Source organism: Seriola lalandi, unplaced genomic scaffold (assembly GCF_002814215.2).
Source record: "Seriola lalandi dorsalis isolate HSWRI2012SDOR001 ecotype SW California unplaced genomic scaffold, Sedor1 jcf7180002054522, whole genome shotgun sequence".
Classification (NCBI taxonomy): domain Eukaryota; kingdom Metazoa; phylum Chordata; class Actinopteri; order Carangiformes; family Carangidae; genus Seriola; species Seriola lalandi.
The window spans coordinates 434447-458554 of record NW_019525075.1 but is presented as its reverse complement, the minus strand read 5'-3'; the positions used below and the strand labels follow the sequence as shown (position 1 = coordinate 458554).

Genomic DNA, 24108 nt, shown 5'->3' with positions numbered 1-24108 from the left:
ACAGCGTGAATGATTTGGCTCCGCTGAGTCAGACGCTGAACAAAAAGATGTTATCTTCTTTTGGTTCTCACACACGTTTCTCTTAAAACAAACAGCTATTCAAAGACTGTCTGTATGAAAATGACTGAAATATGTCCAACTGTCCACCTTTTTTCCATTCGTTATTAAAGTTTTTTTGGTTTTTGTTTTCCTCTGGTTATTCATTCAGTAATTGAGATTGCATTTGTTGGGTTTCAATGTGCAGAGACGCTTTTGGAACAAAAACTGGTTAATGTTCACACTCGCTTTTTCAAATCACCTCACACCAGTGTTGGAAATAAACACCTGCCAAGCACTGAAAGCCACTACAGTTTGCCTGTGAGAGACGGCATGGATAAAACAATGTTGCCAGACACACAGGCCGTGTTGAAACGAAATGACAGCATTTGAATGCTGTAGTTATGGACAGGATATTCATAAAATCGTAAAGTGAATCCTGCTATGCTTTGTAGTAATTTTCAAACCACAACATCAGCACATCTGGAGCTTCACCTCCTCTTAGTGAGTAAAGGAATGAAGTTTGATGTTGAACTTCCAACGTTTATTCTAGGCTGGTAAATAAACAGCTGTTAATGCATTGTAATAGTTAATGGGATATTTTAGGATCAGGATCTGTAGCCGGACCAACCAACACTGCTATCCCTGTAGCTATGTTGTTAGCATGGCAAAAAAAGATGTTTGTGATTTTGAATTATTCTTGGCAGCTACTGTTTTTAATGTCCGTTTCAGCACGTTCGTCAAAAGAGAAGCTTTTGACGCTGCTTTGGTTTATTTTTGTCGAGTGAGCAGTGTTTCATAGTATTTGAGCCTCAGTGTCTCGATGACCTTTTAAAGCGATAAGATGATTTGATCACGGATACAGCTCGAGGTCATGTGTCTATTGTCTTATTGATCACCTTATCTCATTATTCACCCTCATTGTTTCAGCTGAAGCTCTTCGACTGTCCTCACACCAACCTCCTCCCTGTGACAGGGACCATCTGTGTTTGAACAAACTGAGTCTCTGCTGTAGGGGATGTGGATCCTGCTCAGTTTCCCTGAGCTTGGTGCTGTTGGTGTGTCTGGAGGGATCCACCCGCTCTGTTTTACTCAGGAGGGAGAGATGAGGCTCTTCTGTTACCTAGCAGCCCAGACACACCTGTTCAGGTTTAAGATCTCTGAGGAAACCCTGTGTGCACACATGGTTGGTGAACAGTTACACTACAACTTTTGTGAGGTTAATATCCACTATCGAACAATGCTTTTGGTTGTGTACTGGTTTTAGATTAATAAGACCCAGTGTGTGTTTTGTTTTTTTTTGCGTGAATATCTGCCGCAGTACGGCTTGAATTTCAGGAAGCTGGTCAGTTATTTGTCACATTTTGTTTATTCTCTCTCTGTCTCTGTGTGAAAATCATCCAGGATGAATTTATGATGAACTACAGGAGCGATAAAATGAATTTAAGTTTGACTGTAATTATGAGCAGAGATGCTTATCTACAGTTTATATACAGTCTATATGTTCATTCAGGTATATAGATTTATTAACAGACATTAAAGAGCACAGATGCTGTGTAAATAAAAACAGCATCACACAGGAGTGAGGGCACTGGGATGGACTTATAGAGGTACGTAAATAGAGCAGAGAAGGAGATGTGTTTGAATTATTGATCGGGATATTTAGTGGAATTGTGACTGTGAGCCCATCCCCACCCGCTGTGCACCTTACCTGGTAACATAAAGCCGCTCTTCAGGAGCACCTTGGGTGGAGACGTCCCACAGGAATCAACTAAACACTGACAAGCATTTCCTCAGATATCAACAGTAAGGTACAGGTATCTATATCTGTATCAAAATTACATATGTATTTTACTCAGCAAAGCCTGTCTCAGTGTCTTAGACCATCTGAGTATGTCTGTTCAATATAGCTGTGTTTGCTGATGCAATGTTTGACCACTGCAAGCTTAAAGAAACACAAGTAGTTTATTTCCTACAGCGAGTTGCTGAATTAATAACGAGGCAGACAGCACTGTAACAGAAAGGCTTTATTTTCCAGCCGGCTGGCCAGCCGTGGCTGTTTATCATCAGGAAGCATCAGTAAGAACATGACAGGCTGACAGGGTGGAGGGGCTATTATGCTCCATTTTGTTACTTCTGGAACAGAGTGACACAGACATGGCACACCGACATATTACAACTTTTTATACCACTTCAGAATAAGGCGTAGTTATAAAGTTGTCACTGACGGTTTTATTAATGGTTTAAAAAACCATTTATTGGTGTCTTACAGGTCACTGATAATCCATTATAAGGCTTAGATAAAAAAGACTTTTTGGGACGGCCGGTTGTAGACGCACAAGTCAAAGAAACCTTCATTAATAAAATCTTCAATAATAAAGGGTTGAGGGTTTTCCCACTTAACAATAAGCCATCAAGCAGTAATGTCTGCAAATCATTAACAAAAGGTTTTTCCTTGATGCTCTGCTCCCTTTCCTGAAAGTGGGAGGTCAGAAGTTCGTCAGAGGAGGTCTCTCCTGTGAATTTAACATCTGCCTAAACAGATGAAACAAACTATGTTGGCAGAGGATATAAACCAGCTAAACATGGGCCCACAACCTGGCAACAAGTTCACTAAACTGAAAAGCATGAATACATTATTGGCCCACATTCACTACCAACTTAAAACCTTTTTGTAAGCCATCTGTTGAAAATTGGCATCTGAATGAAGTTTCTTTGTCCCAGTGGTCCAGATTATCTATCTATATAAAATCAATAAATGTTCAGAGTCATTATCAGCCACTTTACCGTCTCATCCAGCATCTCTTGAATTTTCTTTGACTGAATAGACGTAACTAGACAACAGTGTCAAAACAAAGAAACTTGCTTTCAGTGAACTGTGAATGGAGTGATTAATAGACACAGAGTAAATAAAAGGCCTGTGTATCAGTGGTGTTGGATGAAGATGTGGGGTCTGTGTGTGCGCCAGTGTTACAGTAGTGCTGCACACAGCGGAAGTCTTCCACACTGCTGGCTCTGTGGCTTTGACACAAATTCCAGCTCACGCATGGGAGAGCGAGCAGTCTCGCCTGAGCAACTGCTGCAGCCTCCCACCCCGAGGATCCAGACAAATGCCACATGTGAGCCGGACTGCAGGACCGAGGAGAGGGGACACCGTCTCTGTCCCTCTCTCCGTATACCGGCGCTGCACTGCTCTTCCCCTTCACAGCGATCGCCATTCGAATCTTGCTTTGTTGACCTGATGTGACCTGAAGCCCCGTGTCTCACTCCACCCAGCTCAGCTCACTGTGATGTAGGGCTGCAACAAATGGTTACTTTTGTCATCAATGAATCTTCCAATTATTTTCTCTATGAAACAATTAATCATCAATGTCTTGGAGTGGGGGTGTGTGAAAGGATCATATTTCAAGTAATCAGCATTTTTCAAAGCGCCTGTATATCTTGAGTTTGTGATCGTTAACATACATACAGCACATTTGACTGGTATTTATTAAGGGTTGGACAAGTCTTCATAATGTAAGCATCAAAATAAATTTTAAATAAATTTTTACTACATGAGGTCTTGATCAATTTTTTGTCTGAGTAGCAGGAAACAACTGCTTATTTTTTTGTCTCTGGTCAACATTGTAATGTGGGACGTCTCCATGGCCTAATCATCTCTGGTTCTATTCTGCATGATGTACACCCCCCCCCCCCCCCCCCCCATGTTTGCTCTCTGTATCTCGACTATCACTGTCCAATAAAGGGACAATGCTATAAAAAAAAAAAATCTTAAAAAAACATTGTAATGTAATTCTGAACTCGCCAAGTGTCTGTGAGGCTTGAAAAAGCTGAAAATAAACATCATGAGCCGCCACAGTCTCTGCAAACGGCAATCATTTCTTTGACAGCTTGAGTCCGAATGCATCAACATGTCCAACTCACTGCTTTGAGCCATCAAATTGTCCCACTGAATGTGAATGCAGCACAGACTGCAGCCATGTTCCCAGAGGGAGGAGGTGGAGTCGTGCTGGGTGGCACACAGAGGAGAGGGAAAAGACTGAAACTGACTGAAACAGAGAAAACAGTGTTCACAAACGAAAGTCAGATTTCCTCTGATACACTCTGTCAACAATGTCACAATTGATGTTTTATTAATAATGATAAGAATTAATACTGGTGTATGTTTGAAGTGGTGCACAGTCACTGATATGAGGTGGATAATGTTACACTCTGTAGTTGCACATATACGACAGCTGCAGAGCTGGAAAAAAAAGAGAGGGTATGGCAGTGTGGAGTCCCTGAGGTGGAAGCCACAGGGATGAGGCAATGCTGCTTGTCACAAACTATATTAATCCTCATTTCTCTCCACCTTTCTCCTCCTCCACCCTTTCCCTCTGTGTCCAGGTGAGCACTGTGAGCTGTCATCCCGCTCCGGCCGCTGTGCTCTGGGAGTCTGCAGGAACGGGGGCTCCTGTGTCAACCTGCTGGTCGGCGGGTTTAAGTGCGAGTGTCCGCCGGGCGGCTACGAGAAGCCCTACTGTGAGATGACCACACGCAACTTCCCCCCGCACTCCTTCCTGACCTTCAAGGGCCTCCGCCAGCGCTTTCACTTCACCCTCTCTCTCACGTAAGCACCTCCGCCTCCCTGCAACAAGCTGTAGCTCACCTGCCCCGCTCCATCGCCTTTCAGTAATCTGATTCATCCACCCCCACAGCCTACCTCTGCATGCACGCTCGCTCCACTGAAGTGCTCTCCCCCTCCTTGCATTTATGTAACCATAATGGTGTTTAATAGCAATAATGGGATCACTGAACAACAGCCATCTTCTGTAGAGCCACTTTGGTATCAGATTATAGCATCTGTGCTAAAAATACAGAACCACTGCTAAAATATAGGGAATATTAGTATGTATTGTGTATTGCGTGTGCAGCTTGTGTGGTAAGCGTTGGAAAGAAGGTGAGCTGAAGGAGCTGTGTTTTTGGAGAGGAGATTTGCATAACATGAGGATGTTAATCCTTCAGCCAAGAGTGAGTCTGATCTTATTACAGTCAGTGTCACTGGTCACTTTCAGCTGTGAGTCAGTGCCTGGCCTATTTCAGCACTGTCTCCCTCAACAAGGTGAAGGCCGCCTTTAGATGAGCGTGCAGTCACTGTGTGCACATGCGATGTCATTACTGTAGTTTGGGAGTCCTTTTAGTCATTTTTCAAAAGTTAACTTCCGTTTTAATGTCAGTTTTAGTCTAACTAGGGGAATACACTCCCTGTATTCTTAGAGGAGGTGGTAGCAAAATATATGTTGCATCAAGCAACATATACTGCAAAAAAATGGATTTGCTTCATTTGCCTGTTTAATGCATCTTTAAAGGAAGAGTTCAACATTTGGGAAAATTCATTTGTGCGCATTTTTACAGATAGTTGGATGAGAAGATTGATACCACTCGCCAGTTAGCTTAGCTTAGCACAAAGAACCCCACATAAAACTGGCAGTTCTTGTTTTTACAATTTTGTTTTTGCACAAATTAAACAAACAAGATAAAATGTGTTAGATAGAGAGCTTTAGAGGTGTTGGTTGGCAGATTTTGTTGCCTTTGGACAGAACCAGGTTTTCTGTTTCCCCCTTTTTCCAGTCTTTATACTTAGCTAACTGGCGGCAGCTTCATATTTTCCATACAGACATGACAAAGTTATTGATCTTTTCATTTAACTTTGGCAAGAAAGTGAACACGTTGATTTGCCAAAATGTCCAACTATTCCTTTAACTACCATAAAGGTGGCAGGACTAAATATAGACCACTCTATTTCATGTTACACCCAAGGAAAACACAAGTAGTATCAATAGACATCTCAGTTCAGACTATTTTCAAACTGGAAAAATCTATGACATATGAAGTGCAAACAGAGATGTCATTGCTAACGCTGGCACTTTGTCTGAGAGCTGGAGGTGCTATCTCATGCCATAATTAGCATTTACCAAAAATAGCAAAGATCTGAGCCCACGGTGCCTTCACTTTTCTGCACAGCACAAACAGAAAAAGCCGTCTCATGCACATTTCATTAACTTATTTTTAAAAGCCAACAAGACAGTTTTAGGTTACTTTTTCTTTTTGCGAGATATCATTTTTGTTTTCATTTCACCGCATGGCAGTAGCTGGGAACATAATCATAGTGCTAGTGTTAGAATCAGTTATTATGATGCAAGAGATGCAGGTTGAGGTTGAAATTGAAGCTGAAGCTTTAAATCTAGATGGCTGATCATTTGGAGGTGGTATGTGAAAGGGGTGGGGGTGGGGGGTGGGGTTCTTTACAAATGAGCAGATGAGTTGTGAACACTGAACTCATGCGAAGACAGCAGGCAGCATACACCACCAATCTGTATGAATCCGCCATGTGATGAAATGTAATCAACGATGAAAGCCGTCCGTTCTGTTTGATATCTGTCACAACAAGTGACAACAAGTATCGCCTCTCGTATGGTATCACAGGAAATGTGTTCTGCCATTTTGCTTTACTTATTGTAACTCATGTCACCTTAGATGTGCTTGGCAGGGGTTGACAGTCACAATGGCTGCCAGTGGAAATAATATCCCCCTTGTGAGCTTTAAGGACTCGGCCCTTCTAAAAGCGAGGCTCAGATGACAGTCTTTTTTGATGGAGAACTGCTCAAACCAGTTTTGAAAGCGGCCTACACATCACTGGCAGGTCAGAGAAGCTGTGAAGTAGCTGTTGTGTAAAAGGTGCTGATATTGAGAGCTTGAGGCAGGTGAGGTCAACAAGTGGCTCTGTTACCTGAGCCTGCACTGATCAGGTTTCCCTCCAGAAAGGGCCTCTGTTATGATGAACGGCTCAGGATGTGGATCTTGTTTACTCAGACTGGCGGCTAATTTTAGGTTTCTTTCTATCACAGCTTTGGCGCTGGAGCTCTGCAATTAAGGCTGAGATTTCACAAAGTTAAAGAGGGAGGTGTGATGGGATCAGCGCGAGCTAGATTTAAACAGATTATGATGATGATATTTCTCAACCAGGTGAAGTTTCTGTTTGGCTCTTTTACATCTCGATATCTTCAATACTGAATTATGAAATGCTAACATTTCCTAATTAGCACCTAACACAAAGTACAGTGAGGCTGATTAGATTTGCAGGAATTTCATCACAAATTAAAGTACTGGACAAAATAAAAGTGGTGATGACATGTGATGAAAAGTTGAAGGATCACCAAACTTATCACAACCATGAATATCTGCACAAAATTTCATCTGAATCCATCTAGGAGTTGTTGAGAGATTTCAGTCTGCAACAAAGTGGTGAATTAAAAAATAGTTTTTAAAATATTTCATATATTAATGCTAAAGCTCTTTCTTTTCCAGCACTTCATGTAAAGTGTATCATCAAACACAGATTTCTGTATCTTTACTTCACACTTAGTCGTTGTGAAATCAGTAAGGGGCTCTTTTTTCTTTCCTCTCCACTGCACACGTCTTATGTATTGCAGCATGTTAGCATAGCGTGACACGGTTCCCTACATAAAGGCAGACTGGTTGTTATTTTTACTGATGGATGCCTAATGTGACACGCAGTGATGCCAGTTGAGTCAGTATTTAGTTCCGGCTGATTACTCCCATAGTTCAGAGGGCTCGGGGGGGCAATGTGGAGCAGCCTTTTAAATCGATACGTCAAAGACTGGAAGCCCTCTGAAGAGAAAGAGACTCTGGATCATAATTATGGTTGGCGTTGGTGTATTTTTTCACTGGATGTGTAGTAGCTGTCTGACTGCTCTGTCTCTGTAGTTACAGTAGGATCAGCTGTAGCATCGGCATCCCCCTTTTCCTCTGAGGTCGTGATAATGGTTTTTCTCAGTAAGCAGGTCAGCGGTGCCGTGCCCCCTGGCTCCTCCACATCTCCAGAGTAAAGCACAAACAGCACTGTATACAATATACCCTCAAACCCTGAAGACTGAAAGGGGTGGGGGCCGGCTGCTCATGTTGTCTGTGAGCATGTATAGATATTTTGATGTATGAATGACATTCGTCTATGATGGTTGCCGCTGCTCCCATTTGGCCTGAGAAAAAGAAGCAAGTCATACCATCTGTGGTTTTCAGTGTTTCATATAGATTGTGATTGAAACAGAACCAATCAGTCCATTTGAGGAAAAATTAAGCTGCATGTAAATGGAGTAAGTGACCAGAAAGTACAGTATCAGTTGGCAGATGTGCACAGGAGACTCGTTGTTGGGTCCCCTGTGGGATGGATAATGAATAAATCCAGTAGTTAGTGCTGGATCTTCTTCCACATATCCTAGTGACCCATTTCCACAGGATCAGATTTATAACCACAGACCACAGCTGACAGGTAAAGCCTGATATTTTTAAACTCCACCACATACTTTGATCCCAGATAGAGAGCGAGGTGCTTTGAACGGTCTGGTCCCGGAGTTTGAACTATGTGTGTGCAGATATATTGACGTGTGGATTAATATGTGAGGATCATGGAAAATGACGGCCCTGGGCGCTCTGGTTTCACCATCAAGATGCAAACAGAAATCTGAAACTGAGGCTGTTGTTACAGCATTGGCAGCTGTCTGTTCTCCATCATGAGAAAATATATTTTGAAGCTGTTGTCATTAGTCAGAACTGTCTTTTCCTGTGCGCGTCTTCCTTACTTACAGTAATGCGCTCCTCCACCCTGCTGCTTTGACATTGCCCTAGTTTTCTGTCTCTGTGTTGTAGTGTGTTGTTTAATGTGGCTCTGATATCTATTCATGGCACGCACATTCTCTATTCCTTGACTGTGTCTGTGCTGCAGATATGACTCTTTTTTATCTAACTTGACCTCATGCTCACGGTTAACCTCATTATCTGTTCAGTGATCTTTGCAAAACCTCAGCATTGTTAAATCTTGAGCTCTTCTTCACGATAGTAAGTTACACGTCACACTGCATTACTGTGTCTTAGGAGCACTTCAGTGTGAAAGGGTAATATTTTTTAAATAGGCCAAACCCGACAACTGCCCTCTTTCTTTTCTCTCGTCTTCTCTCTGTTAACATGGAGTACAGGCATGGCTGACAGCATATGCTCTTACAGTACACGTCATGGCATTTGGGATACTTATACAGTGTTACTGTATATTTTTCATTAGTGTCAACAAATCCAATTTTTTCCTACTCAAGATGTCATTTTTTAAAACTGTTACAAATATATACTTCCATGTTTAAAAAAAAAAAAAAAAAAAGGGGTTTAGTAATTTCCTAAAACACCAGGGCACAGTAGTTTGTAACAGATATTACTTTAAACAGGAGTAAATGATGCATTTGTTAGGGACTATTTTCTGACGAGGATTAATACATATTTGTTGCTCGTGTTAGTATTTGCAGCAGCTGGGTGATAAATAAATTACTGTGTTTATTGTAATGAAGGAACACGTCGGCCGGTGTAACAGTGTGGCCGATTTTACCAATGGAGCTCAATGGCACAGATTCTTTGGCGACACAGGAATCGTTTTTAGTTTTCAGGATTAATTCATTGCTAGTCTTGGTCTTTTTATAGCAATGGTTGACAATAAGAAAAATGTAGAATATCACCAGCCTAATTTAATGTATAGGGTGAGTATAGAGCAAATAAATACATTAAGTTTAGAAAGAGAACAAAAATGTAACTACATATAACATAACAATATTTTTCGCAGATTTGCAACCAAAGAGCCCAACGGGTTGTTACTCTACAACGGCCGCTTCAACGAGAAACATGACTTCATCGCCATGGAAATCATCAATGAGCAGATTCAGCTCACCTACTCTGCAGGTAGGACAGTTATTGGCTTATTCATTCTTTTATAATTTACTGCAAATGTTTATTTTCCCCCATTTCTGACCCCAGTACTGTGCAGTCATTCACCTCTTTAATTGTTTCCCAGGTGAGACCAAGACTACAGTTTCCCCGTACATCCTCGGAGGGGTCAGCGACGGGCTGTGGCACGTGGTGGAGGTTCACTACTACAACAAGGTATGGCTGAAAAAACTATGACGCAATGAATTTCCAGATTTGCTTTATGAGGTTTTCAAATTTTTTTGAATTTATCGAAATCATAATCCAAAACATTTTGCTTGTTTATTATGTCTGTGAAGGTTCTGTCATCCAGGTCATGGTGTCAGTTGTCTTCAAGTAGCTTTTTATACTTCTGCATTTCAAAATGATGAATATACAACAAGTGAGAACTTGATGATACTTCATTTCTATTATGTTGAACATTACTAATTTATTGCTTGAACATACATACATGAACATGAACATGAACATAAAGGAATAGTTCAACAATTTGTGAAATACACTTTTCTCTTAAACAAAGGTGAGGATGGTGAGCCCTCAATATATTAGGATTAGGTTTTGCTCTCAGTTCATGTCCTTTTTTTTAATGATTGTCCAATAGCTGGTATACGTCTGGTTAAACGTCTGCTGCTGCTCTCCTCTTCAGGTGTGACAGCACAATACCAGACATAGTTATTTAAGATGTTCAGAGTGAAATCAGGCCACGGGTTTGATCCGCTGCAGGCAACAGACTGTAGTTTTCTTGTAGAGAAGTCTGCAGTGATGACTGGCAGCTGACAGACTTTCTCAGTGGTCTTCAGGACATCCATAGATTACTAACTGTAGTGGGTGTAAACCCGAGTGCAGACAGGAAACCTGGAGCTACATAAGTTTGTTGTTCTGCCTCTTTAGTGCTGCTGCTCTGTCAGACTGAAGAATCGCTGCTGACAGGCTGATGATCTGGAAGAGAGCCAACGCTCCAACTAGACACAAACAGAGGGAGAGACAGACAAGACAGGAGAGATGGGGGGGGGGTTATTAATGAATGAAAGCCAGGGAGTGGGAAGTCAATGTTTTTCCAGACATGCTTTGATTGGACTAAATATGTTCTGACTTATGCATTTCTCCATAAGAGGATCACAACAACTCCACCAATGGAGGAATGTATGGAGCTGTTGTCTCTGCTCTCTCAGTACTTTCTCACCCAGGACCAACGCACAGCATGTCACATTTTAGGCTATTGAGGAAGTCACTTTGCATCATAAAGATGTTGCCAGGCAACACCCCTGCTGCACACATTTTCCTCTTCAGTGTCTATGATAACATGGCCATGCCAGATTTCAGCCAGCAGAAGTAATGAAGGGGGAGAATCTTGTCGACTTTTGCATAAAAACCAGTTGGCTCTTTGCCAACAAGACATTATATTTTCATTAATCATGTTTCTACAAAACCCCCAAATCTAATGACACTGATTCTTTTGTTGTTTCACCGACCTGGAAGTTATACATCTGTAAGTGAGCCTCATGTTGGAGCATGTCATGATTCTGTTAATGTACAGTATCACCTGCAGAGCAGATTTCTGACAGCTACAAGTCCGTCATGTCGATGTTTGCACCTGCAGTATCTCATTTATTTTGGCCAAGTTGTGAACACAACACTGACATAACTTGACTTGACCTGTCATCAGTTTGTTAACAAGCAGCTGCTTATTTACACATCAGCAGACACGGAGCAACATCATTATTCATCTGAACTTGTGTTTGTTGCAGCTGAACAATGAGCTGAAACGGTGAAGCTCTGAGCTGCAGATGCAGGTGATGATTCTCTGTAGGTTTATCATTAACAGCGACCTCATTCACACTGTCACGCTTGTTGTTATAAAAATATTGATTACAGCCGCATCCTGAAGTGAAGCCAGAGTATTTATTTCATACGTATTGGTCATACTGAAGAATAGAATACAAAAAGAAAACAAACATCCTGAGAGTTTCCCCGTCCAGCTGCCGTCTCACAGTTCTGGCTGAACTACTCATCCTCATCCTCCTCATGTTCCACATCCTGTGAGTCACTGAGGTAGAAACATGGCTCCTCCCACTGGAGGTATCCCACGGTGGCCCACTCTGACCCGTCCCTGTCCGCAGGGGGTGGGGCAGGATGAGGAGGGGAGGGGGCATTTTTAGATTGAAATGTGGCTTTCAGGATGGTGGGGGACTGTGGAGAATGGCAATGACCGCTGCCTTTGTGTTTGGCTCTGCTTCCTTTGGGACCACGGGGCAGTGAATGATGCGGCCCCGGGGAAGGTGCCCCTCTCTCTCTGTTCTCCGGCAAGGACAGAAAAGTGGAGCAGGAGAGGAGCGAAAGGAGGGTAAAGAAAAGCCCAGAGAAGTATTGACTCGGGCTTTGAACGGGGACGCCGCGCTTCAGGCCCGACCCCTCTTGTTGCTATGGTTTTTCCAGTCAATCTTAGATCCCATATTTGTGTTGCTTTCTGCCATGCTCCTCCTGCGCGAAACCCCCGTAACCTTCTGTGACAGGGAACTCATATTCCCATAATCCACTGTAGCGGCGGGTGAGAGAAGTGTTTAATGTGGTCCCGAGCAAATATGTGCGTTCCAATCAGCGCTGACAGGACAGGGTTTTGTGCGGCAGAAAGACGTCCTGACAGACAGTCATTATTGGAGAGTCAACAGCCGTGACTGATGGCAGCAGAGGTCAGTGAAAGGAGCGTCCAATCTGGAGCGCTGCCTGTTTCAGAGCTTTCACAGCGAAGGGAAAACCGTGGAAAAGAGCATGTCGGATGATTTCACCTTTGGCAATTCACACGGCGTGTTTGCTTTTTTCATCATCAACAAATTTGTTACAAATTGGCTGCAAGGAGCATCAGCTGAAAAATAAAAGACACCTTCAGTCTCTGTTTCCATCTACTTAACATTTCGGTGTTGAACAGTGAGGAATTTCACAGTCGAGAATAAGCGATGTGACTTCCTGTGGGAACGGGGCTCGATAACGGGGCCTGTTGTTCTTGAAGGGAGAACTTGTTGAATCGGTTGAACATTTCAAATATCTGTGTACAGCCTGAGACCGCCACTGAGCTTCTCTGAAAACAATAGCCATATTTTCTAGAAGTGCAAAGCAAGCAGCTTTCAAGTGAATCAGTCAGACAATTTTTTAAGAGTTTGAACCTGACATCTTGGTTTGGTCACATGAACAGACAACGGACAGACCAGACACAGACTTCCTGACAGTTTTCATCATGTATTTTCTCAGTCTGAAGTCTGGGAGATGTCGTTAGACGACTTTGGCAACCTCAAGTATTTTTAAGAAGTTGTCTGTTCCAATCAGCGTTTCAGTTAATAACTTTAGGGATCATTCTTCTACTCTATGTCACACATACAGCGAGAACTGGCATTTCTGTTGCACATGCTGATGATGCTGATGATCCAGGTGAGGTGTTGTCAGCAGACGGATTATTCAGCCAGATGGTTTGGGGTTAATATTGGGCTCATCTCATTTAAACTGTGATCACAAAGTGACGGCAGGAAAGTAACTGCAGCCTCTCAGTGACAGACTCTTATTATTAGAGGCTCTCAGAGATTTAATCTAACCTACTCAATTAGAAAATCATGGAAGAGAAATTTAATAATGGCCGTGCCTTGGGCCAAAATTATATTTGTCATTCCTGTTTTGTCTTAATAAAACTTACTGTGATAGAGCTGCTAAAGATGTCACGCCAGCCAGCGAAAATCTACAGAATATCTGCAGCTGGGTGTCTTTTCTGCCGGCGTTTAAATTAAGGGATCAGACAGCAAAGACAAAGGCAATCATAACAGAAGAGCAATCAGGAAATTATAATGCCTGAAGCTTATTAAGACAGTGGCGTCGGGTCTATTTTAGTTGAACCTCACGGAGAACTAAAGAGCCTGACTGTAAAAACAGAACGCGCAAGTGTGTTTTCAATCCATCAACAGCGAGCCAGGTCTTCATATCATCTCTGTACATGAGACGAGCTAATTCCTGCTAAATCCTGTCTGACCGGCTGCGAGCTCGGCAGCCCGTCCTCGCCTGCAGGTGGCTGAGTCGGTCAGCTGTGTGTGATGGCGGTCGGTGCTCTGCTCTCAGCTCACAACACCAGCTTGAACCCACACTTAGGGTTAATATGAGCTCAACGCGACCTCAGACAAACTGGCCGGTTTGAAAAGAGGTCACGACCTTTTATTGACAGGATCATCATTCTCTCCCCCGCAGACCCCTCCTCCTTTTGTTGCCCCCCTCCTATTGATTTCTTAGACAATGGAGAAGATCCTTTGTTGACAGGGATGATATCCTGCAGAGAGCAAGCCCTTCTCCTGTGTGTGTGTGTGTGTGTGTGTGTGTGTGTGTGTGTGTGTGTGTGTGTGTGCCTCTGCCTTTAGCTCTCTTATGATGTGAATTATTAAAATGCACAACAACAGGGAGCTGGAGCTGAACGAGGACTGAACCGAGTGTGATGCAAAAAATAATTTATTTATTTGATAATTTATTCAGTGGTTGTTTTCCAGTTTCATAGTTTTTAATCTGGTATATTAAAGTACATACAGATTAGCAGTGTCTGAGATTCCCAGATGTTTCTCTACTTCATAGATCAATTCTTTATTATGCAGCAGAATAAGATATTTTCATAACAACCCATTTCAGATGCTATTTATAAATACAAAGAGACCAAAATACTTCAGCACTTTAAAAATAGAAGCATGGCAACACAGTTTCTGATATTTTTCTGACAAATCTTTTGGAAAGTCGTGAAAGAATATGATGCCTTAGGGCATAAGGCAGGATGAAAACTTTCTTTTATCTGTCCATGTAAATCAAACTGTTTTTACTGTTTCTGCTGTGCTGTACTGAACTGCACTAATCCTGATCTGTTTGCATACTCATGAAAACTTCTCGAAATGAAACTGTAATATTATTCTGTGATATATATTCCCTGGATGCAAAAGTCAAAAGCACAAAAAGACATAGATTGCACTGTTAAATCCTCAGCCGGATGGGAAGAAAAAAAAATAACCCAAGGAGCTACAAACATGAGGAAGTTCTCTAGATTCTCAAGAGTACAGAAAAACTTAACAAGCCATAATGTATTCCTAATCCTCACTGATTTGACCAAAGTCTCCCCAGAAACATAAGGAATGCGCTAAAGAATTCTTGATATTCATGAGTTTGTCCCTCTCTCGCCCCACAGCCGATCTTCAACCAGGCCGGCCTGCCGCAGGGCCCCTCAGACCAGAAGGTCGTCGTAGTTACGGTGGACAACTGTGACACCTCTGTGGCCCTGAGGTTCGGCCACTTGATCGGAAACTACACCTGCTCTGCTCAAGGCAGCCAATCAGGATCCAAAAAGTAAGTTAATCAGCAGAGGTACGAGTTCTCTCATTGAGAAATTAAAGATAAGTCTCATTTTTTAGTCTCAATTCCATAAATAACCTTTTTTCCCTGCTTTACAGACTCCCTCATTATTTCTGTATTGACTTCAGTAATTAAGTTAACGAGTAAACTTGTTTTGAAATGAAGTTCCATATCTCCAGGGTGTTAGCTGAGCTATGCTGTTTTCCTTTATTGGGATGTTTATCCTTTTTTTCTGTTTTCATCTCCAGGGCGTGTAACATAGTGAAACTCTCTCTGTGATGAATTTTTAAGCGCTCTCGCCCCCAACATTAATGTTGATGATGTGTATTTGTTAAGGCGGGATGTGTAAATGGTCATGGGTTCTGTGTTGTCAGATCTTTGGACCTGACCGGCCCCCTGCTACTCGGAGGAGTTCCTAAACTTCCAGAAGATTTTCCCATCCGCAACCGGCAGTTCGTGGGCTGCATGAAGAACCTGCGAATTGACAACCAGCACATAGACATGGCCGGCTTCATCGCTAACAACGGCACTCTGCCAGGTATGCAGCATTTCTCACCTGCTGTTTGCCTTCTAAAGATTGTCCTCTGCTTTATCTCTTAAACCTGTGAATGCTTTGCAGTCAAACAGTGTTGACTGTTAGACCAGCCAGGCGAGAGAAGATTGAATAACACTGACTGTAATGAGCGCAGAGGGGAGGCGAATCAGTGGGAAATGATCATTATACCTGCTATGAATAGTTTATTACCCTCTGACTTTGCCACTTTGATGAAATAACAAGATGGGATAGATCAAACGGAGAAACCTCTTATTTTCTTTCCCTCCTAGGATGCTCTGCCAAAAGACATTTCTGCAACAACAACCCGTGTCTGAACGGAGGAACCTGTGTGAACCTGTGGGGCTCCTTCAGCTGTGATTGCCCACTTGGATTTGGAGGACAAAACTGTGAAAGAGGTGAATGAGCCGCATACAAAAGTGCTGGGCATCAGTGCTGGGAGCACTCACACATGAAATGAGACCTGACACGGATTTGTCTGCAGTTTTGATCCGAGACCGTCTTTGTGACCTGGGACTGAACTTGTCGTTGAGTATGAAGCTGGCATCCGTCAGGTTGAAACAAGCAGAGCGGAGACAGTAATGGAAACGCACAAATGCAGAAACCCACGCATTTGCATTTAAAAATAACAGGTGGAAAATCAGCTGTCTGCACTGCAGTTCCTGGTGTTTGTCAAATCAGTGCTTTGTGGGAACACCTGTCTTAATTTTAGACGCAGAGCCAGAAAAAGCCTGGTGATTACGCTGCTGTAGTTTTAATGCCTGATTTCTGACAGAACCAGTTGTGAGAAATAATCTACTTGAGGTTGAGTTTTATCTGGTTTAGATGATGTGGAACCAGTTTAAGACTAATTGCCTTTCGACTCTTGAAGTCATACAGTAGGTAGCTTATGTTTCGGTCCTTGTGTTCTCCAGTGTCCGTTTTTGTTCCACCTGATCCGCTGCAGCTGTTTTCTGCACTGATTTATTGTTTACAGCAATTTGAGAAGAGACGGAGGAAGGGAAATGAGCCATTTTAACGACAGTCACACACAAAAAATGAACCTTGAAGTAGAGAGAGCAAAAAAAGATGTATTGAAGTGAGTGTTTTTTCATGCAGATCGAATATAAAAGGGGCTATTAGAAGTTGCTGTTGCTGTTGATGTTTGAAAAAGAACAGGTGCGTTGCACAGAGGAAAATGTGAGGATGAGAGTGTGGAAGTGGGACAGAGAAGCATAATGCAGTGTGATCACATCACTGATCTCCAAAGGTGATTTAATGAGCTTTGATAACTGAATATATTATAACCAACAACAGTCTTGAGCAATCAGCGTCACCATCAGAGGTGCCTTTTCAGAACGCAGTTGTTTATGCACATACATATGTATGTGGATGAAAATAGTTCCTGTATGTAAAACATGGCTCGTCTGGCCTGACTGTCACACGTCGACAGGAGGTTACTGAATGAGATTAAATTCCTAATTCAATTTGTAAATGTTTTTACGTTTTCTCTCATGTGTAAATTGTTTAGTTTTGTTTTATTCAGTATGTAGTATTCATAGTCACAAACAACCTACAGACGACAAACTTATTATAGCCACTTATTATATTCACAGGAGAAGGAATAAGAAGAAAAACAAAACAAATTCAATCTGACATGGACACGCAGAAACATAAATATAGAATGAAATAAAGTAAAACAAACTATAAATAGCATATAAAAGGTGCTATTCATAAAACTGAATCATGAGACACGATAAAATCACTAATCTATTCCCGTTCTGGTCATAAATTTCAAACATTTTGAATGAAGCTGCATCACCAGCTTCTCTCTCTGCATCCTGCTCTTCTCTCCGGCCGACAGCCACGGTGCATCAGGTTTATTTACCATCACTAATCAATTGTTTCGATCTGGGTGATTCGGGTGTTTTTCTCCACTTTGTACAGGGACAGCCTAATGAGAGTGAGGCTGCTGCACATCAGGCAGGGTGTCCTTATGTGTCACTTTGCTGATGAGTGAAAGAGCCAGAAAGCTTCTCTTGGACCCCAGAGTCAGCGCATGAATGCACAAACATCGTGACTTCCTTCTGATTCATGAACTTTACTTCACGAGTAAAACTACATCTGAGTTGATGTGACATTGAAATTTCACTGTTGCACTAAAAGATTTAAAGTTGTCACTAGAGGGTTTTAAAGACGTCTCCTTTCCTACTGAAAAGTTTCAGGTTTCCACATCACATTTGTGCAAGTTGCCTCTTGGGTCATGACTGACTCCAAGACTAGTTCAAATCCTGCTCGTACGTTCACATCTTAACTCAGATTTAAAGGTGAGCGCGGAGAAGCTTTCCCAACTTCAGCAGATGAATGTGAAACAGCCTTCGAACTTACATACGTCACTCTGCACAGTGAAGCTCAAACGTCACAGACAATGAACATGAACAAAAACATGTTTCTGACTGGAGGGGGACTTTAATCATTCTGTAAACTTTCTATGTTCTCATTTATCTGAATCAATGCTACCTCTGTCCTTACATTTTATCTGCTTTTTTATCATCTTTCTGCTGCAGTTATGGCCAGCCCGCAGCGTTTCCTGGGTAACAGCCTGTTGCAGTGGAACAACCTGGCGGCGGCGGCGGCCTCCGTCCTCTGGCATGTAGAGCTCATGTTCCGCACACGTCAGGCCAGCGCCACACTGCTACACATCTCATCAGGCCTGCAGCACAACCTCACACTGCAGGTGAGAGCAACATATAGTCGAACACACACTTTGTGGATACACTCCTGGTCTCCTCCTGCTTGAGGCCAAGTTGCATCATAAATTATTCCGCTTCACGGACAGTTTTACATTCACTGAAATGTTGCAATACACAGCAATGTCCGTGTATCCTGAAGGGAATAAGAATATATTACCATCCGGACACTTTAATTAGAGAAACAGGGAACATTTTTAGGTTATTTGTTCTTTACGATCACTTGATCTGATCTAATCTAAATTTGGTAAGATTTAAAAACATATTTCTTCATGGGTGTGAGGTCCAGTGGGAGCATGGCAGCGCTCCTCAAAGATAGATTTTAAGAACGAGGCTCCACCTGTAGGCCACCTTAGTTGCAGCACTATCGCTGATTATCAGTCAAATAATCAGACACTCGTTGTAACATCCAAGGAGTTGACATTTTCCGTGTTCAGCTGCTTTTTGAGCTTGTCTGGACTTACGCCGCTCTGATGTTACACAACTGTCCGATAATCTATTTCCAGCTGAGCACTTATGATGAGCAACAATTAAAGGTTTGAACAGAGGTTTGCAGAGTGTGCAAAAAAGACTGTCAGAGCTCTCTGTTTGTATTCATCATGTGATGCAAACCTGAATTCGTGGTGGTCTCTTTTTTTTTTCTCCTCTGCTCTGCCCTCCACTGTTATTGAACATCGGTTCAATCTCCCTCCTGCTGTTTCCTCCCTTTTTTCTTGGCGCTCTCCCTGCTGTTGTAGTTGCGTGGGGGGAGGGTGTTGATGGGGCTGCACAGAGGCGAAGACTCGACTCTCTCCCGCTTGGAGGAGGTGCTGGTGAACGATGGAGACTGGCATCATTTGCAGTTAGATATCAGCAGTCTGGGAGGAGCAGCAAGTCACCACAAAGCCGTGTTGTCTCTAGACCATGGACTCTACCTGGTGAGTCGTTGTATCTTTGATACTAAATCACTATGAATGAAATTATTCTTTCTTTGCAGTCTTAAAATCAGTGTCACCTTTTCAGGCTAGTATGGAGGTGGATGGGAAACTGCGGGACTCCAAGCTGAAGACTGTGAGCGTTGGTGGTTTGGCAAGGCCTGATGGGAAAATTCTGCATGGCTTCCGTGGCTGTATACAGGTTTGTCCCCTCTGTAGACCCCATTCATATCCACATTCATGGTAATGTTCTAAGTACACAATATCAAAAGCATTTCAGTGAGCAACCCACAAAGTGAGAATTGGTTTGGTGTTTAACAGGTGAACAGGCATCTAGAGTTTTAAATGCTTAGGTTACATATAAAACAGCATTTTGATGATTATGTTTCAAGGTGAATCAGGTCCTAACTACATGTTGAAACATGGTCATTGAAAATCTGTTGAAATAACCATTATGGAAATAAGAAAAAAACACATTTCTGTACATTTTTTCACCAATTTTAACCCAGTTTCACACTTAATACTTCATGTTCACTCAGCAGTGTCTGTAAAAGAGTTTTAACTTCTTAAGGTCACGATGGAGTTCACACATGAAATTTGTGCAAAACTGTTTCAAACTGCTTGGTAGACCGACCCAAAAAGTAACTTCTGTGTTCGAAACAAATCCCAGGGGCCCCTTTCATCAAACCTGCAACATGCAAGTTAAGATTTGAAACATGAGATAATTTCCCCTTTCACTTATTTTGAATATTCACTTCACCACAATTGACATCTGTGTAGAAATTACAAATGAAGCTGCAGTTTCTGAGCAACTTTCATTTGTGAAACTGGACAGACATTTCCTCTCAGGACGTGATGCATTACTGTGTCGTTTTCCATGTGTGCGTGCTGTACATGGGTTTTGTTTGCTCTCCTGCAGGGTCTACGTGTTGGCGGGGCTCTGAGTCTCTCTCAGGCCAGGAAGGTGAATGTGGAGCCGGGCTGCGGCGTTCCCGACCCCTGCAGCTCCAGCCCCTGTCCCGTCAACAGCTACTGCAGCGACGACTGGGACAGCTTCTCCTGCACCTGCCTCAGTGGTCAGTCCGCACGCAAGTTCAGAAACCAACAACAATGAAATGTTACTTTAAAAACCCCTTTAGCTCGTGTGTTGCATCCAATCTCTTGAATAGTTTTTCCTGTAAATGTTGTTTCAACCTTTTGTAAAAATTGTATTTCTGGCTTTAATTGCTCAGCCAAAATGCAGATCATACCATTAAACAAAATAGTGAAGCCACACCAACAAATCTGTTTTAATTAGTTCAAATGTCACTCGAATGTTTTCTGTAAATGCAACACACATTACTATAATTGCAAAAATTGCATGTGCGTCACATTTGTCCTTTGATGCATAATCCTTTCCTCTTATCCCTGCATACCACAGTTTACTGGCACTACCCATGTTGTAACAGCACAGCGACTCATTGTCCTTCGCTTCACTTTCTTTTTTTTTTTTTTCAGGCTACTATGGCACCAACTGCACTGATGTATGCTCATTGAACCCTTGTGAACATGAGTCAACGTGCTCCAGGAAGCTGAGTTCCTCTCATGGTTACACCTGTGACTGCCCCAGCAACTACTTTGGCCATTACTGCGAGAAAAAGTACAGTTTCCCACATTTATGTTGGTCGGTAGTGTATGTTTCATCACCCTGCCGGTAAAATGAACTAAACGGATGACGTGTTAACCCCACAGGACTGATTTGCCGTGTCCGAGAGGTTGGTGGGGTTACAAGACCTGTGGTCCATGTAACTGTCAGACAGACAAGGGCTTTGATTCTGACTGCAACAAGACCAGCGGAGAGTGTCGCTGTAAGGTGAGTTTGCTGATCTGCAGATCTGATTCATCACTCTGTAGCAAACACACGAGTGTGAGGGTGCATAAGGTCAGAGTCGGATGTCTAAAGCTGTGTTTAATAACATGCAGAATATATATATAGTATAGTATACTATATATATAATATTTATGACAGTAAACTGTTTTTGGAGGAAGTTGTGCTCTATTGTTTTTACTGAGCAGAATATTATACAACATGTGCAACGACAGATGTTTTTCAAACTTCCAACGTCACGTCACAAAGAATAAAACAAAACCTCCGAAAAGGCACATTCAGCCTGCGTACAGACTCTCCAGCGTAGAGTTGGAGAGAAGCTCGTCCTTTAGCAGCCAGATGTTTTTGAACCAGCAGCTGCTGCTGCTTGTTTTAGCTGTCAGGTGGAAACGTGCAGATGTATGAAAATGAATTTAATTGTTAATCAGAACTTTGTGTCTCCAATCCGTTTTCCAGGACAACCACTACCGTCCTGACGGCAGCGACACCTGCCTGCTGTGTGACTGCTACCCGGTCGGCTCTTTCTCCAGAGCATGTGACCGAGAGAGCGGCCAGTGTCAGTGTAAGCCCGGTGTGATTGGACGCCAGTGTGACCGCTGTGACAACCCCTTCGCCGAGGTCTCTCCTAATGGCTGTGAAGGTCAGGCTACATCAGATTGCTGTCAAGTTATTGAAATGCTTAATTTTTAATCCTTTTTTCATTATAGTTATGAATATATTAAAATACATTTCAATCTTTTATCCTCATCATCTCCCTCCCCCCTCTCTCCTCACCTTCCTGCTCCTCTCTCAGTAATCTATGACAGCTGCCCTCAGGCCATCGAGGCTGGGATCTGGTGGCCCAGGACTAAGTTTGGTCTCCCTGCAGCAGTTCCCTGTCCCAAAGGAACGCTCGGTACGATGGGGTTTTTTTTAGCAGCTCATCAAATTACCATATAATAATGGCAATATATGAAACTTGCCTCAAGCCCTCTCTCAGCTGCAGTCTAACTCTCCATCTCGCTCCATCCCAGGCACAGCGATCCGACACTGTGATGAGCACAAGGGTTGGCTGCCTCCCAATCTCTTCAACTGCACCTCTGCTACCTTCAGCAAGCTGAAAGCCCTGGTGTGTAGCTCCTCTGTCTGCCAGTTTGAAGAAATGTAACCATGCAACTTCCACAATAATTTCCCCCGCTGCTTGCAGCTACATTGTTGCTTTGAGATAAGTGCTAACACAGCATGCTAACATCTTCACAATAACAATAGTAACATTCTGATGTTTAGCAGGTCGAATGTTCACCATGTTCATCATCTTAGCATGTTGCCGTGCCAATATTTGCTCATTAGCGCTAAACACAAAGGACAGCTGAGATGAGAACCAGATTTCATGGCAATCCGTTCAATAGTTGTCGAGACATCTCACTTAAAACCTCATGATCGTGCTTGAGGAGAGGTCAGTGCTGTAGAGTCATCATCAAAGTACCATGAATGTCTGTATACACAAATTTGGCACCAGTGTGGATGTTCAGTTATTTCACTGGAAAAGTGAAAAGTTTGCTGGTGGCGCTAGATGAAAAATCCCCAAAGAGATTAATATTTATCCTTCGAATGAAACATGAAACATGAAACAACAAGACAATTAATCAATGTGTCAACCTCATGGTGGCGCTAAAGGAAAAGTCAGTTAGATAATCAGTCAGTAGGATTGATCCTCTGGGAACCATGAATGTTTGCATGATAGTCCATCATGATATTTCAGACTGGACTGACAGACATGCCGAGAGCCTCACTGCTAGCATTGCTGAAAATGTGTTTTACCAATAAAATGTCTCCAAGTTATTTGATGGTTGTGTTTTCCTTGTCTTCCTCCAGTCTGAGAAGTTTTCCCGTAACGCATCGCTCCTGGACTCTGGACATGTTCAGCAGACAGCAGCCATGTTGGCCAACGCCACCTTGCACACAGAAAAATACTACGGCAGCGATGTGAAAGTGGCCTATCGGCTCACACAGAGTCTGCTGCAGCATGAGAGCAACCAGCAGGGCTTTAACCTCACAGCCACACAGGATGTCCACTTCACTGAGGTGAAGGACCACACACTGTCTGTACTGGAAACACTCGTTCACACAGAGAGTAGTACTCATAGCACAGCATGAAAGAAAATAAAAACGGTAGATTGTTGCAGTTCTCGCAGTAAACAAAACAGAAGGACAGTCTTGCTTGGTGGGACATCGCAGCCTTCCACGCTGTATCTGCAGGGAATACATCACACTTCATTTCACTCTCCACTGTGACATCCTGTCACACTGAACTCTCGCTGTTTTCTGACAGAATCTGGTCCGTGTGGGCAGCGCCATCCTGTCTCCAGACACTCGGCCGCACTGGGAGCTGATCCAGCATTCAGAGGGCGGCACGGCGGTGCTGCTGCGCCACTACGAGGAATACGCAAACACACTGGCACAGAACATGAGGAAGACATACCTCAGCCCCTTCACCCTCGTCACACCATATATAGGTTAGCGCTGTACCAGGGAGTGAGAGATGTGACGTGCTGACGACCTCTAACAGCAATATATCATTTCATATCAGACATCATAATGTTAATTCATCAATCTTAGGTTTCTTCCTGTCGTCACTCTCTCATAACATATATATTATAATATAATAATGTAATATTTTGTACAGGAGCCTAAAATTTGGATGTTTCTGACAATAATATTGTAGAAACATTTAACACAGTTAAAAAAAAAGTACTGAAGTGACTTTTGGATTATTTATTGATTCAGACCCCCTGTAAGGAGCCAAATTTGACAGAAATTATAGCGTAATTCAACTTGAATAGAAAAAAAGTCCAGTTTCTGTTCTCA

The 24108-nt window shown here is 42.7% G+C and overlaps 1 protein-coding gene across 3 annotated transcripts in view; it reads left to right on the top strand.

Annotated features, from left to right (window-relative positions):
• celsr2 (cadherin, EGF LAG seven-pass G-type receptor 2) overlaps window positions 1-24108 on the top strand; it is a 60210-nt gene that overhangs the window by 25866 nt on the left and 10236 nt on the right. For all 3 annotated transcript variants that reach the window (XM_087176016.1, XM_087176015.1, XM_023414168.2), the window contains exons 3-19: window positions 4423-4645; window positions 9698-9813; window positions 9926-10014; window positions 15035-15192; window positions 15573-15736; window positions 16024-16149; window positions 18298-18467; window positions 19218-19397; window positions 19483-19596; window positions 20314-20470; window positions 20892-21033; window positions 21126-21246; window positions 21718-21901; window positions 22055-22156; window positions 22275-22369; window positions 23116-23325; window positions 23573-23756. In XM_087176016.1, the coding sequence (XP_087032142.1) occupies window positions 4423-4645; window positions 9698-9813; window positions 9926-10014; window positions 15035-15192; window positions 15573-15736; window positions 16024-16149; window positions 18298-18467; window positions 19218-19397; window positions 19483-19596; window positions 20314-20470; window positions 20892-21033; window positions 21126-21246; window positions 21718-21901; window positions 22055-22156; window positions 22275-22369; window positions 23116-23325; window positions 23573-23756 (2535 nt within the window). The remainder of the gene's footprint in view (window positions 1-4422; window positions 4646-9697; window positions 9814-9925; window positions 10015-15034; window positions 15193-15572; window positions 15737-16023; window positions 16150-18297; window positions 18468-19217; window positions 19398-19482; window positions 19597-20313; window positions 20471-20891; window positions 21034-21125; window positions 21247-21717; window positions 21902-22054; window positions 22157-22274; window positions 22370-23115; window positions 23326-23572; window positions 23757-24108) is intronic.